The 15449-nt window shown below is 38.0% G+C and overlaps 1 protein-coding gene and 1 long non-coding RNA gene across 2 annotated transcripts; one reads left to right on the forward strand and one right to left on the reverse strand.

Annotated features, from left to right (window-relative positions):
• Window positions 1–288: 288 nt before the first annotated feature.
• On the reverse strand, window positions 289–10432 carry LOC131553573 (uncharacterized). The gene is made up of 5 exons (XR_009274212.1): window positions 10293–10432; window positions 8521–8650; window positions 6572–6646; window positions 6370–6467; window positions 289–5594 (listed from the first exon to the last, which is right to left on the reverse strand). It is a non-coding gene; the product is annotated as an uncharacterized LOC131553573 (long non-coding RNA).
• On the forward strand, window positions 10227–15315 carry pcgf1 (polycomb group ring finger 1). The gene is made up of 9 exons (XM_058798323.1): window positions 10227–10419; window positions 12017–12122; window positions 12279–12431; window positions 12519–12590; window positions 12674–12779; window positions 13331–13373; window positions 13489–13575; window positions 14631–14711; window positions 15142–15315. Exons 1-9 carry the CDS (start codon window positions 10246–10248, stop codon window positions 15190–15192), a joined length of 873 nt encoding a protein of 290 aa, XP_058654306.1. The 5' UTR covers window positions 10227–10245; the 3' UTR covers window positions 15193–15315.
• Window positions 15316–15449: the final 134 nt, after the last annotated feature.

The following is a 15449-nucleotide window of genomic DNA, read 5'->3' on the forward strand; positions in this document are numbered from 1 at the left end:
GAAACAGAAAGGTTCTTCAGATGTTAAAGGTTCTTTATGGAGCCATTTAGACAAAAAGGTTCTTCTGTGGCATCGTGAAGCACCTTTATTTTTAAGAGTGTACCTTGAGGTCTTAAGAACACTCAATTAATCATATTCTTCCTTTTTTGATTTTCTATTTGTACTAACTACACCTAGAAACTCTTGATTAAAATCAACTTAAATTTACTTATATTATTTTTTGAAAAATTCAAGGTTAATTTGAGTTGTGTAACACAGAGACAATACATTATAATGGAAAAAAATGGATAAATAAAATGGGATTATAAAACAATAGCCTAGGCTATTAGATCACAGACGTTTAGTATCATCCTGGTGGGCTGAACGATTTCGAGGAACCCACTATGAGATCATTTCACATCTAAGAGGCGATTAACACTTACAGTAGAGGTAAAATATTGACACATAGATCAGGTGTTATCAAAGCTGAAGAACGTCCAACTCTATTGGCAAGCATAGCAGTTCTATTCCAGACGGTTTGGCTGCCCCCACCGGAGTAATTCAAAATTTAATTGCTGCTCAGACAATGATGTGTCCAGGAGGGTCTTCCCCCAGCTTCTCTCTAAAGACAATATCGCAACCCAAAGCAGACAAGAAGCTAAAATGGAAGCAACCGTGCTGTTCTGAACTCCCCTCTCTTTTAAAACAATTCAAGAAAGTTTCAGCGCCTTTATGAATACAGAGTCCAGGGGTCAGAGGTCTAACTAAGCTTGGAACGTTATCGATCCCACATTTCTTTTGCACTCCGTTTACTTCATCATCTTTTAACTTAATGGGTTTACCTCGATAAACTCCACCCTGCAATCTTGTGTTCCTCAGCAAGCGTTTGAACTGCTGGGTATATCTTGACCTGGCTGAGCTCTTCACACATATCTGTAACTGATTGAACCAAACACACCAGCCAAATGGGAAATCAATGTCCTTTCAAACACAGCTCAGAAATCCCGTCTCACTCACGGACGCCATAAAGCACACTTAATCACTGACCATGAGGCAGTTCTTATCCGATAAATACTATCCATTTATTTATATAGAGTTGGGTGTTGTTTTTTATACCAACTTCAGCTTTTACAGCATGCAAATGAGCTGGCCTTAGTTTGGGAAAAACAATACTACGAATCTTAGTGATAAATCTTTGAGTCATTCATTACAACAGCAACCTTTTCTTATTTTTTCTTTTTCCATCTTGAGATGACGTCCGAAATTGTTGGATGACTTATTTCCAACGCCCTATTCATGGAAAAAAAGAACCTGTCAACACACGTCAATGTTGCGTAAACACTTGAAAAAATATAGATATTAAAATAAAGTCAGGAGACATGCAGACAAGTGAGATAAAAGTGTGTTTTTGTAGGATGTGTCAAGTTTAGCAGCCACTACCTCACGCCCGATTCAAAGTCGTCCTCCGTCTGACAGAGGGAAGCCAGCAGCGCATCTACTTTGCAATCAAAGCAAACGGTGACGTTCAAAGAAGTGTCCCAGCCCTGATGGGAGATAGCAGCCCTGGCTAACTATGTGGTCTTTGTTTTTTTGCCCTGCGGTAATTTTTCTGCTCGGTTGATGAGCAAATCAGAGTTAATTGTTGCAAGAAAAGACGAGGTCATCAGCCAGGGTAATTTAAAGGAAAATGAGGTTCCGCTAAAGATGACCTCACCGCTGCGGTCAGAATCCCCTTTCCCGCCTCCTCAGGCGGGGATGAGGGTTCTTCTCTGGCCAAATCCTGCACATGTGGCTATATGGGAGGTAGACACTGAGATTAAAATAGGGGTCAATGACCAGGATAGACTGTTCAAAGTGCTTCATCAGTTCTATCCTGTTCAACTGACTGGCCAAGTTACATTCATCGATAGCTCAAGGGGCTCATAGATCATTCAGCGGCCGTCTGTGTATATCTAGCTGTGTCGTTCATCACATGACTAAGAAATCTACTGGATTTCTAATGTGACCTTTAAACTCTTGTTCCCATCTCGATGGGGCTCCCCCATTTCCCATGTGGTCCAGCGCTCTGCTGATTGCTGCCTGGATTAGAGCGATGCGAGGAAAGAGTTCCGTGTGCCGTTCGCCTCGCCAATGTCCTTTAATCTCTCTGTAACTTTGATCCACCCCCTGATCAGGACCTGCAGGAAAATTAAAGACCTTCCACCCACTCACAAATCTTCAGTTGGCTCATGAGTTTGCCAGCACACCAGTGCACGTTGTGAAGGAGTGACTCTTCAGTCACTACAGCACCGAGTGTCTCAGAATTACCAGATAAAGGCCTAAACTACCTGTGCACAAGCCTCTGTTTGGTTCATCATCGACAAAGAACGACTTAACTTCCTTGACTCTGCCGTGAATTCAAACAACGCTGGGATTTGGAGGTGGTGATGATGGTGGGCGTTTAGTGGGGGGATTGGCAGTGGTTAGGGTGAGGGAGGGACACACCGTTGCACAATTTCATCCACTTTTTTAAGAATACGTTTCGACACAAAAGTAAACTGTCCGAGTCCACAGCTAATCTCATCCTCACTCCCCCGGTGTAGAAACACACACACGCAAACACACTACTAACTCCTGCAACAAGCAGACAAACACGCTAATGCAAACACAGACATCATGCTAAGCAGACTGATCGTGTGAATGTCCATGCAAACACAAAGAAAACGGGGGTGATCTATAAACAGGGTGATCCACAAATCAAGCAGCACTCAGGTTTAACGAAAGTAAACAACTGCACAGCAAAGCAGTAATTAATGGCACCCTTCCCTTTTCTACAGTAAAGACATGTCAAACAGTGGGGACCTGGCAAGGTAGATTACCGAAGATTTGCAACACTTGAGGATTACTCAAGAATGCCTGACTTTGATCTCTCTGCACTTAGCCTTTGATTCAGAGTAATTATTTAAAGCAGTAAGGTTTTTTCCCCACCAACACAATGATGAATGGCTCTAATGATTTCTTAATTTTCAGGCACTGAGACAACCTTATCTGTGTTTGTGTGTGCGCGCCTCAGCGTGTGATTTTTGAGTGCTTTGTCTGCCACATATCCTACTGAGATGAAGATATCTGTGGACATGACTATATTATTTATGCCTTCATTTTTAAATTCAATTTCACGGAGCAGACATAATTCCTCAGGTTGATCTGCGTCCTCCCTGTCTCAAGTATTCTCACCTGCACCTTTCCTGTGCTGCACTTGAGGAGAAAAAGAGAGCACATAAGTTATGCTTAATTACAGAATGGATTCATGCACAGCTATGCTATTATCCTCTGGTTAAAAATGCCTGCTCTGCACATGTTCTTTTGCATTAGATCAATGCTGTACTTTATTACAAGTATTAAGCAGGGCATATCAACCATTACAACTGGGGGGAATAATCTCCCTTACTTTTAAAATTATAACTTTGTCCCTACTTATTTTGGGCAATAATAATTATTTTTGTGTCTCTTTGAACTCTTTAGCATTTTGCTTAGTGGTAAAGAAAACTGTAGCAAGCCATGGAAAATAACAGCTTTAAGAGAAAACAAAAGTCTGGTTGTATTTGCATTCAGAACTCAGGAAAATTCAGAATTGAACAATTGACTCCTCTTCAATTTATGAATTGGAATTGGAATTTAATTGGCCACACCCCACAGTAAGCTCAATTGGAATGACAGGAAGAGGAAACCCCTTTCAAATAAGGCTCTCTATCAAGCCAACATACAAAGTTCGCCTTTAAACCTTCCTTGACTAGTAAAAATTTAATATATATTTCTTTACATTTCAATTCACCTTATTTCTACTTCCTTAAATTCAAATTCGAATTGCAATTCAGCATCTACTAATTGAAATTCAACTAAATTTTGAACGGTGCACAGCCCTGTCTCAAACACACACTTTTTAGATTGTTATGCCCCAGCTATACAGACAAGCAAACCAAAAAGGTCTTCAAATCTTCTTTGATCTAAATGATGAGGGCCAGCATCCTGTTTGGAAGTGAAATACTCAGAAATGCAATCCAAAAATGAATGAATTTTCAATGTCTGTCTGTCTCCCTCTTACTCTTTCCAGCATAGTCGACAACAGCACAGTAACATTGCATGCTACCAACAAAAAGATGTAACCCAAAGATGAAAGAATGCCTGCATGTTGGTTGAAAGAAGACCAGACAGAAGAATACAGTCTCCAAAACAATCCTCTCCTTAATGTAGAGCGGGTATAAGGGTTTGCCAGCCTTTTTTGTAACTCTATCAAAGCTTTCCTCAAGAGCCAAAACTCTGAATGAATATAACTGAATCTTCAAAGACGGCCACTATCTGCCTCTGCCAGCTTGCTACATGTTTTGTGGGCGTCTCACGGGCGGTCAAGCTTCCTGATTAGCGTTTATCGGGTGCTGGCGTCTCTCGCGTCATCGTGGGCTGTTTGGTGAGCCCTTCTGACTGCTTAGGCATGGACTAGTGGGGATAGATTTGCACACGGACTCTGCCGCTTGCCATCTTACGGCTTTGAGTTGCACCCGCATGATCTCAAACTGCCATGGCAGATAACAATGGGGGAACATCCAGCCATTCAGTAATTACAGCGGAAACTAGCGTGTCATGTTACGATCTTTAGGAAAACCTTAACCTGATTTATCAAAGGCTTCAAAACATGCAGTTTCTCATTTTCACTTGATATCTACACAAGGATACCAGCTAAGACATGGAAGGGACATGACGTAACTCTTTACAAAGAACTGTTCGTATGAAGCAAACTCCACCCATATGAATTTACGCTGGTAATATATAACCAGATAAATGCAGACCCACATCAAAATCACGGTTTAGACAACTTTACAACTAAAATAACAAACATTTTCACTGAGTGCTTTTACAATTATCCAAGCTTTCCATCTGCTTCTAAAACACTCTGAGTAGGTTTCCATTGTAAGTGCATGTGCATTTTACAAACAAAAGCATGAGTCAACATTGTTTTTTAGAAATCGACAGAAGTTTGGATTGATCCAATAAAAGACTAACAACATCTTTTAGAGTCTTCCACAATGCTGTTTTGTTGTCTGTACTTTGCAAAACAATGCCAGTCAAACCCACTGACCCATGAGGATGTTACAGCACGGCATCTCTGAGGTGTTTACATTTGGTTGATTCCTTTCAGGAGAACCCTTCTGAACTGGCTGCTGCATCAGTCTTAACACCTGTGAAAGGTACTTCTCTGTTCAAATTTACTTTATATTGGGCCAAGTCCAGAATGAGCCAGTTCTGAAGGAATGTGAAGCCGTGCCAGGCTAGCACGGCTGCTGCTCCTCTGAACAAACAGGAGTTTCGGGCGTGAATGCCATGCCAGTTCATCTGAGACCAAAAAGCTCAGTCTTTCGCCGACAAAGGCCCCAGACCTGTCATTGATTTAACTGAATGACTTATTGGGAACAAGAGTTTTTACTGAGTTTAGTTTTAATTAAATGGATGAAAACATCATCTTTCCGGTATCTCTGCATGCAGAGGTCAGTTTGGGTTCTACTACTGAAGGTGTCATTCAAAGACTGAACCAGTCAGAGATGGGTCAAAAATGGTTCTTTGAGGTGAACTCTTCTGTCTACCTGAGGAAAGTTAAGAATAAGCATCAGAAAACATTCAGTCAGTCTATATCAGTTCAACTTTCATGCCTGTTCAACTAAACCAGTTGAATTTGGTCTGATTGCAATCAACCAGTGAATGACAGTATTGTGACATTTTAAAAGAAAACCTAAAAAGCCTTCAACCCCCTCACTCTGGGCATGGTTCCAGCCTGTCTTGACAGGTACCCTGTCTTTACAGCAGTCAGTTTCACACCTAGGACCACCTGAGTACGTTCCCCAGAGGCTGAAATCAGACAGGGCCATCGTTTGTACCCTATCCCAATCCACTCTGCTTTGAGACGTTACCATGAAAACAGAATGCATACATAGCCACTAGTGAAGTCCTATGGGGCTACACGGGGCACTGAAAACTCAATTTAATTAATCTTTTCGTATGTGACAGTCTTTGACAAAGTACAATTAAATCCTTTTCTTTAATGCACCTATTACTATATATTCTAAAAATATATAAATATGTAAATTACATTTGTATTGTATGTTATTATATACACATACATTATATAAATATTTGCAAATTCTGGTTAATCCTACACATATAATCCTATTACATATAGTGGAATTTCTCAATTTGAGATCCACATCGATATCTCATACACTACAAAAAAGTTCATATTTTGTGACATTTTAATGATAGCTCTGGTGGTTTTTTTTTTTTCTGGACATTTACCATTAAATACACCAGTTCTATTAAATATACATAAATGTATACAAAATGCAAAGTGTGTCAAGAGCTTACCTGTCTTCTTAGTTTGGTTTTCATTGTTTTTATCTAGTACTCCGCCTGAGTTGGTTCTGTGCAGTACTGCATTGATATCATGTGTTCCAAAAATGTACCTATAATAATAAACAAAACATATATTTTTGTAAACTGCACTGGTAAAAAAAAAAAAAAAAAGTGTCTGCTTAAAACATGCATTTTGAATGTTAATATGGCCTACCTTTTAGAGCTAGTTGGCCCACACTCTCTGATCACACTAGGTTGAATGGCTTCAGACTGTACCAGACAGGATACGCTGACACACCCAAATTACAGGAATATTGCCAGTCATTAGAGAATAGACATACAGACAGGGGCAGTTTGTCTAGGTGAACTGCAGTTACAGAATAATTGAGAATAATCAGCTGCCCATGAGGCCTCAATTCTCGGCTCTAGCGCCCCCTGGTGGGAAAAGCTGTCTGCTAATTATTTTTAAAACGATCAAAATCCAAATCTTTATGGACTGTCTTGTTAACCACATGAGAGTATGTAAATATTTAAATAAACAATTGAAAAATGAGATGTATAACATAATAGGAAGAATGGTGAAATGGGTGTTGTCAGGACTGTTAATCATTGTGCAGTGCACTCTATGTCAGTTCAGTTATCCAGGTCACAGAAATACAACTCAGTTGCTCATTCACTATTCAACAGCCAGTATGTCAATTAACTCATCAGGGTATAGGAGCTGATGGAGTTCAGTGGCTCCGACTACAGATTCAAAGAGCCTGTTAATACACTCGGTTTAGTCAAATGATGTCAAATATTGAAACGACGTCAACATTTTTTGTTACTCTAGATAATTATTTTTTTTTTTTATCTGCTACATACAAGAAAACATATAATAAAGAGCTATTGTAATTTTAAGGGCTTAATATATCAGCCAGCAACGTTAACCTGTTATGCAACATGAATTCAAATGATGTGCAGTCACAGTTACACACACGTTGTATAAGGTTACAACTCTTTAAATAAGGCTTGACGGATCAGAATTTAAAGTTTTAACAATCTGTTTTATAAATCAGAATTATAACAATAAAATGGTCCTAAACTACCCCCTCTTCTTCCCGTAAGAGTCTTTGTGTTTTGAGCTGTCGTCAGCACCCTGGCTGCTGATCAGGGCTTGGAGGGGGTTATCTTCATTAGCTTGCCACTTGGCAGCTAATTGCTGGAGCAGGCGAAAACAAAAAGCTCGGTGTCCGTCCCTACATGCTCTGATTGCTCTGGGACAGGGGGAGGCAAAAGTCTGTGTGCCCCAAACAGAGGGCCTCACTCTGGCATGACTTGGCAGGCGAGCCTCCTATCCGGTATGGATGTTTGTTTGGTTGTTTTTGGAGCTTTGGGTGAACAGGTCTAGGCCAGGGGCACTGAAATCAGCATGACAGTCTTTTCTTTTTCTTTTCTCGTTTTACTCACTTTTTTGCCAACAGGAGACATACTAAATCCCTTAATTCAGGAGGAAATAGCATCTCAGATAAGTGTTGTGGAATCCCTTTGGAATACCAGACGATACATTTCTAGTTTTGTTCTAAGACCATTTGTTCCAAGTTTTCTGCAGTTCTCGTCAAATAATTTAAATATAGAACCCACTCTACTGGATACATATCTTCAGTCATCCTGTGTAAGCTTTTACACATCTTGGTGAGGAAAATAAAGCAGCTTTATAATGAATCAATGAGACGGATTGTTTCCACTTATCAAGATCTGGCTTCAATTCAGGGTGAAGGCGGTCGGCAATTGCAATTGCTTTAGTAAAACATGTTCTGGTTCTTCTCCCTCACATGAATGAATCTCAACAAGAAACATATTGTATCGCCTTGTGATTTCAGTGACATGTTTTCATTAAAACTTCTGTAACATCCCTCTCATATCTCCCTCTGAACTGAACTCGATCCAATGGAAACGACTCCAGCTATTGGACATTAGTTTACCTTATCTTCTTCACTTTGATAGCCTTTGGCTGGCAAGTGAAACAATCAGATCGTTATTTTATTTTAGATATAGGGAGAAAAGCTGAAAGGATTTGATAGGTGTGTAGACAAAAGGCAACAAGAGAAGGACTTAGTGTCCATAAACTGTCTGAGATACGGTGAAGAAATAAATGCCACGGTGCGCCAAAGGGTTCGGCACCTCTGTCTTTTCTCTTTGATGTGTTCAGCTATCGTCAGAGCTTGTGGTTGTGCTCTGTCCGCCCCAAAGGCGTGATTTGTATGTGGAGGCAGGTGCTGTCACTCAGATGTGCGATGACCCCATCAGATGTCTGTGTTAAAACAGAACACAACTTCACGGTTTAGACTTGCAGTGTCATAAATTCATATTTCTACTCAGTTAAAAACACTTCTTGATTCAGGATCACAATCACAGTCAAGACGAGACGTTGTTTCTTTTGTGTTAAAGTACACATATAGTCCAAACAGGTGAAAACAGGATTAATTCTAATAGGTTTTGACAGGTAAGACAAAACAGACCACCTATGAGACAGTATTAGTTCAAATGAGATTGCACATGCAGACACTTTGTTCTATACTATTTTATAAGAAGAAAAATGAGGAAATAAGTTGGTAAATGAATATGTCTGTGTGCAGTCTAACTATCTACAAAATTTGTTTCTTGTACTTGCATCTCCAATTTAAACTACAAAGTAATATCAGTGTGGTACTACTGAAGTGTGATGCTGCAACACATAAAACTGTGTTTTGAAATAAACTTGAATTGGAAGCAGTAATGATGAATTTGCATTTGTTAAATTCCAGAAGTCATGAAAAAGAGCAGAAACCAGACTTTGGGCTGAAGAACAAGTGTGGGCTGTTCACTTGTTTCAGCAATCCCTGATAACTACATTAAAGTAAATTGGGACATCTAGTGGTTACACAGCAACATTGCACTTTTGACTGCATAAACAGTTAAAAGTGTTGAAGGAACGTTCTTGGTTAAATACAACTCAAGCTCTGTATACAACATCTCTGATATTCTGTTGATTAAATCAGAAAATAATTTCAATCTGTTTTACAGATTTTAGAACAAGTAGACAACTAGGCTACATGTAAACAACTCAAGTAGGATACGGCAAACATACCTATTGTTAACATGAAAAAGACGATTTGAGGGATATGATCCATTCAAGAGGTCCCACAGTATCACAACACTGTTTTTCAATGTTCTTGTCACCAAATATTGTTTTGGAAAGATAACATTCTAATGTTGTATCAGCCGAATGATCAACAATCCATAATTGAGCTGTCTGTAAATTTATCCCTTACTGCTGTTTTCATTTTCGAAACTTAATTATGGCATTGAGGTAGTATTCCACTGTAATTGAACTTCTAATTGATTGTGGCATTCTAATGAAATGATTATTCATTTAATAAGTTAAAAAAAAAAATACTAAAACATTTATGTTGCAATAGGCTTACCATGTTTTTGGGATTATTAGAGTAGTAGGTTTGCATTTTAGTCTTAGTGAGAGAAAACAAAAAGCCAAATATCTGTCACACATGAAGGTCTCAGAATCAAGACAGTAACATCAGTCTTGATTTTCTGTTTTATTATATCGACATGTCAAAAAGTGGTTGATCAATATGGGGTTGTCACTGACAGATTATTAAATTTATACATTTTGTCCCTTCAAGTCTTGAACATTTGGTTATATTGTATTCGACTCAATTTGAGACTGGTATTATGATCCTGTCACTCTCATACAGAAGTTGCTGATACTAAAAGTTAAACTCATCCGCATAAGATGTAATATAAAAAAGCCTAATGTTAGCCTAGAAACTCTGACGGAGTCATTTAGAAAGATGTTTGCACACACCCAACGATAATATCAGTGTGGGATGGAAATGAGAGAGCGTGGGGATGGAAACACCAGCAGATGATCCCCGCCTCTCAGCGACCGAACTCACCCACTCTCCCGTTACCCGGAAGTATGCAGAATTCCCAAAGATGGCGGATCAAGGTCCGATGGCGATAGCTATGCGGCTAAGAAATCAGCTGCAGAACGTCTACAAGCTGGACCCTTTACGGAACGAGGTGAGTGAAAGGGACCAAAATCGCTTCAGCGGCCCCGTCTTTCGCCGCGCGCTTCCCGCGCTTACTATAAACGCGCGCGAGAGGGGCGATCTGTGTGGCGCGAAAGCCGAGAGATGGAGCGCAAGACCTTGCTGCGTGTCTGCGCAGGCGTGAGTGTTGCGAAGAATCAATCCACTGTGTCTAGCGGTTGTGTTTTTGTTCTCCGTGGCGAGGTTTTTCTTGTCATTTCTGTCCCAGTCGAATCTCTTGCGTTGTAGTTTTTCCCAACTCCAACATTCAGCACACTAATAAAATGGGTAGTTTTGTGCGCTTTTGCAGGAATATAACGGTGCTCGTTCACGTCGCGTGCTGCGCTGTGATATCCCACATGTTTATTAATGCTGGTTGGCCCTGATGAGTGAACAAGTGCATCCGTATGATCTGCCGCGTGCATTATCGGCAGCGCGTGTCCGTGTTGAACGTGCGTGGCAGAAAATGCATCTTGTACTTAAGAATTCAGTCATGGGACGTAATGTAACTCCTATGATCAAATGCTTGTCCCGTCGTTTTCTTCGACCTCGAGTCCTTGTTTAATGCAGTGGTTTGCAGTCCTGGCAGTGATTGATATTAAACCAGCACTCGTGTATTTATTTACTCTGGTATATTTAGCCAATGGCAGGCTTGTTTACAAATGACACCTGACTCCCTGAAAAGTGAAGCGCGCTTATGCAGCACCACAATAAGAAGCGCGTGCATGGAAATAGTTGAAAATAGTACAAAAAAATTACTTTTGTAATCCATTATTTTCCATATCAGAGGAGGTACTTAATTAAAAGAAATACACACACACACACACATTCATACACACACATGCACGTGTGTGACCCTGGACCATTGATGTCTCCTATGGCTTGTTAGGATCGGACAATATTTGGCCAAGATACAACTATTTAAAAATCTGGAATCTGAGGGTGCAAAAAAAAAAAAAAAAAAATCTAAATATTGGGAAATTGAAGCTCTTAGCAATGCATATTACTAATCAAACATTAAGTTTTGATATATTTACTGTAGGAAATTTGCAAAATATCTGCATTGAACATTATCCTTGAACATGAAACATTATCCTATTGATTCCTTAGTTTTAAATTGTTACTTTTTGGCATAATAGTCCTGCTGTTTATCAAATGAAAAATACGAAAATCCACATAGTCTTTCAAATAATTACGTGGTCATAAAAACATAGTTTTAGTTCAATTTTAGTGCGTTACAACAGGACACTGCTGAAGCGGCTTTAGATTTGATTGAACTATTTGTATGTGTAGGCTAAATAGAAATTATAGAATGGATGTATTTTTCTCTGTTTGTCACATTTTACATGTTTTCAAGAGTTCTTCTCACCAAAATAAGTCTTTTGGAATGTCAAACCTAATTTTTTTTCAGCTATGAATGATAGTTTTACCAAACTGACTGGGCTGTCACAAGGTGACAGATGAGGACGCCAAAGATAAACTTATTACATGGGCTAACAATTTGCACTATAGATATGCATTCATGGACCACTCCAGAAACAGTAATGCAGAATGTCACAGTGATCTCAAACTACCTGTTTGTTTTACAGGAAGAAGTTAAAATAAAGATAAAGGACCTAAATGAACACATTGTGTGCTACCTCTGTGCAGGATACTTTATCGACGCAACCACCATCACAGAATGCCTCCATACATGTAAGTGTTGTGTACTTGATTTCTCTCCCAATAACATACTCTCAAATGAACACAGATTTATAGCAGCCTACTTCTCAGTTATCATGTTTAACATATGCAGAAGAAATTCATGAGCAGTTTTGCACTTACTCATTTTCATTCCCCGTCTCTCTGCAGTCTGTAAGAGTTGCATTGTGAAGTATCTCCAGACCAGCAAGTATTGTCCGATGTGTAACATCAAAATCCATGAAACACAGCCATTGCTGAATCTAAAGCTGGACAGAGTTATGCAAGACATAGTCTACAAGCTAGTCCCAGGTCTACAAGAGAGTAAGTACAAAGAACGGGATCATTTAAACCCGAGTGTCTGTTTGTCTTCTGGTCAGTCATGGTTAAATATCCATCTGGTTTTCTCAGGTGAAGACAAACGAATTAAAGAATTTTATCAGTCACGAGGTCTCGAACGCATCATACAGCCGTCTGGAGAAGGTAAGTGACACCATGTCGATAGATGCTGCTGTTGATTTGATTTTATTAAGATTGTTATTGAGTATGTTTGTGTTTTCTCGTAGATTCGGTTCCAGATAATACGGGATTACCCTACACAAGCTTTGACCACTCCAAAGCTCATTTCTACAGATACGACGAACAGGTCTCTCTATGTTTGGAGAGGCAAAGGTAGGAAGACAGCATTAAACCTTATGGTGTTTCCCCCATTAGTTTTCTTTTTATACTTTGAGATCCATAAGATTAAAAAATTAATACTGTTATTCATCAAGAATGCATTAACTTGATAAAAACTGACAGTAAAGACAATTGTAATGTTACAAAAGATTTCTGTTCGAAATCAAATAAATACTGATCTTTTTTACTTCCTATTTATCAAAGAATCCTTTAAAAAAAAGAATCACGGTTTCCACAAAAATATTAAGCAGCACAACTGTTTTCAGCATTTGATAATAATAAGACATTTTTTTTGAGCAGCAAATTAGAATGATTTCTGAAGGATCATGTGACACTGAAGACTGGAGTAATTATGCTGAAAATTCTGCTTTGCATCACAGGAATAAATTGCATTTTAAAATATATTTAAATAGAAAACAGTTCATTTAAATTGTAATAATATTTCACAATATTACTGTATTACTTAACAAATTAATGCAGCCTTGGTGAGCATAAGAGACTTCTTTTCAAAAGAATCCTATTATAATTTAATCTTGTTTTTACAGCTCATCATTTTCTGGGAAGGACAAAAATAAATTAACACTACAGGTAAGACAACAGCCGAAGAAGGAATATGAATGTACATTTATTAATTCTCAAGAAAACCTTAACATTGGTTAAGCAATGATACATTTGTTTATTTTATATTGTTATGTTACTGCAGCAGAAATTTGTGCGTTGTTCTGTCAGAGCTGAGGTACGACATCTGAGGAAAGTGTTATGTCATCGCCTTAACGTGGAAAAACATCAGGTGTGATTTTTATTTTTTTTTTGTCTTGTTTTATAGAGCCATTGCTTTTACTTTTACATACCAGAAAGTTTTACATCACATTCAGTTCAGTCATTCCTATTTTATCTATCTATCTATCTGTCTATCTGTCTGTCTGTCTGTATTTATGTATAGTGCTGTCAAACGATTAATCACATCCAAAATAAAGGTTTTTGTTTACGTAATATGTTTGTGTACTGTGTATATTTATTATGTATATATAAATATACACACATGCATGTATATATTTAAGAAAAATATGTTACGTTTATATATTAAATATATTTATATATTATATAATTTATATGAATATATACATGTAAATATATTCTTTATGTGTGTGTCTTTATATATACATAATAAATATACACAGTACACACATATTATGTAAACAAACTTATTTTGTTTGCGATTAATCTTTTGACAGCACTAATATATATATATATATATATATATATATATATATATATACACACACACACATTTTTGAATTTACACTACAACTACTATAAACACTAATAGACTGTTAATAAATAGTATTAAATACGCTGAAATAGAATTAAAATGCTATTAATGACGTATTAATAGAAATGACATTTTAGATGAATGGCATCTCATGATGTTTTTGTGGCCTCTGGTCTACTAATTTAAATAATTATTTATTTCTAACTATATGCAATTTCAACCTGGTATAAACTTCATTCAGTATACAAAATAGTACGTGTGAATGTGCTTTTCTGTTGAAAATGAAGTAGGAAACTAAATAATTCACCTATTTTCTTTCACTGAGCTTACAGCTGACACTGCATTAGACAAAAAGACAACTTTTGATTATGCAAATGCATGTATGATTTGTTGTTCTATTCTATAATAGAAAGAATCAAAATTCAAATAGGACGACCAGCTAAAAAGACAATTTTTAATTGTGAAATGTAGTTAGAGAGAGAGATTTTAAACTAAACCTCACATTGTTTTCTTTTCCATCCTCCTGCCCTGTTGTCTTCTCTCTTCATTGTGTGCTCTTTGTTGTGCTGCAGGTCCAGATGTTATTCAATAACGAGTCTCTCCCAGATCACATGACCATGAAGCGTCTCTGGCTGTCTCACTGGTTTGGAAAGGTATCGTAGTCTCAAGCGTCTCCAGCTAATTTCATACCGCATTCTTTCACACTATCAGCCCGTTTGCCTTTCCCTGTAGGTGGGATCTTCATTTCTGTAGCGATTTATTGTGCTCTGTTTTACTCACTGAAACAATCTTCTGAGGGGAATCACAGGCAGAGATTTATTAGTACTAGGAGAAGCCATATGCCTGATGTCGCCTTGTGGTCTAAAATATGGAATGGAAGTGCTATTCTCCATATTGTTTCATGGTTTGTGGGGCGTCAAAGCGTTTTGAGAATTTAGTACAAGCAATTCCATGCTTCATATGTTTTTAAGTGCGACAGATGAGGTTCTGCCCGCAGTCTCTGTTTAGTGTCAGTCAACAGGATGATACTTTGTTAAACCTTTCATTCATCTTCTAATGTTTTCCTCTTTGTCTCTCTTTTAGGCACAACCACTGGTACTCCATTATGCTATAAAAGACAAACGGACAAGATAGGATTATGTGAAAATATCAATTGGTGTAAATATTTTGTATTTCACATATTCTATTTTAATAGCTTTCTGTGCATATATACTTATTTTTTGGTTTTGTATTTTTGAAAATAAATTTTAAGTGGTAAAAATATTGGGTGCATTTTGTATTATATGTTTGTGTGTCCTTTTTTTGTTGTTGTTGTTAACTTAAATTGCTTCAGTGCAACGTATTAAAAATTATATGATCATTATTTGAACACAAATTTTGAATAGCCTTGT

Source organism: Onychostoma macrolepis, chromosome 14 (assembly GCF_012432095.1).
Source record: "Onychostoma macrolepis isolate SWU-2019 chromosome 14, ASM1243209v1, whole genome shotgun sequence".
In the NCBI taxonomy this organism is placed as follows: Eukaryota; Metazoa; Chordata; class Actinopteri; order Cypriniformes; family Cyprinidae; genus Onychostoma; species Onychostoma macrolepis.

Bases quoted from the DNA above. Each gene is read 5' to 3' on its own strand.
- pcgf1 (XM_058798323.1), top strand. From the start codon at position 10,246: ATGGAAACACCAGCAGATGATCCCCGCCTCTCAGCGACCGAACTCACC. The intron at 12,780-13,330 runs GTAGGAAGACAG...TTGTTTTTACAG, and splicing joins CTATGTTTGGAGAGGCAAAG to CTCATCATTTTCTGGGAAGG. The intron at 14,712-15,141 runs GTATCGTAGTCT...TCTCTCTTTTAG, and splicing joins TGTCTCACTGGTTTGGAAAG to GCACAACCACTGGTACTCCA.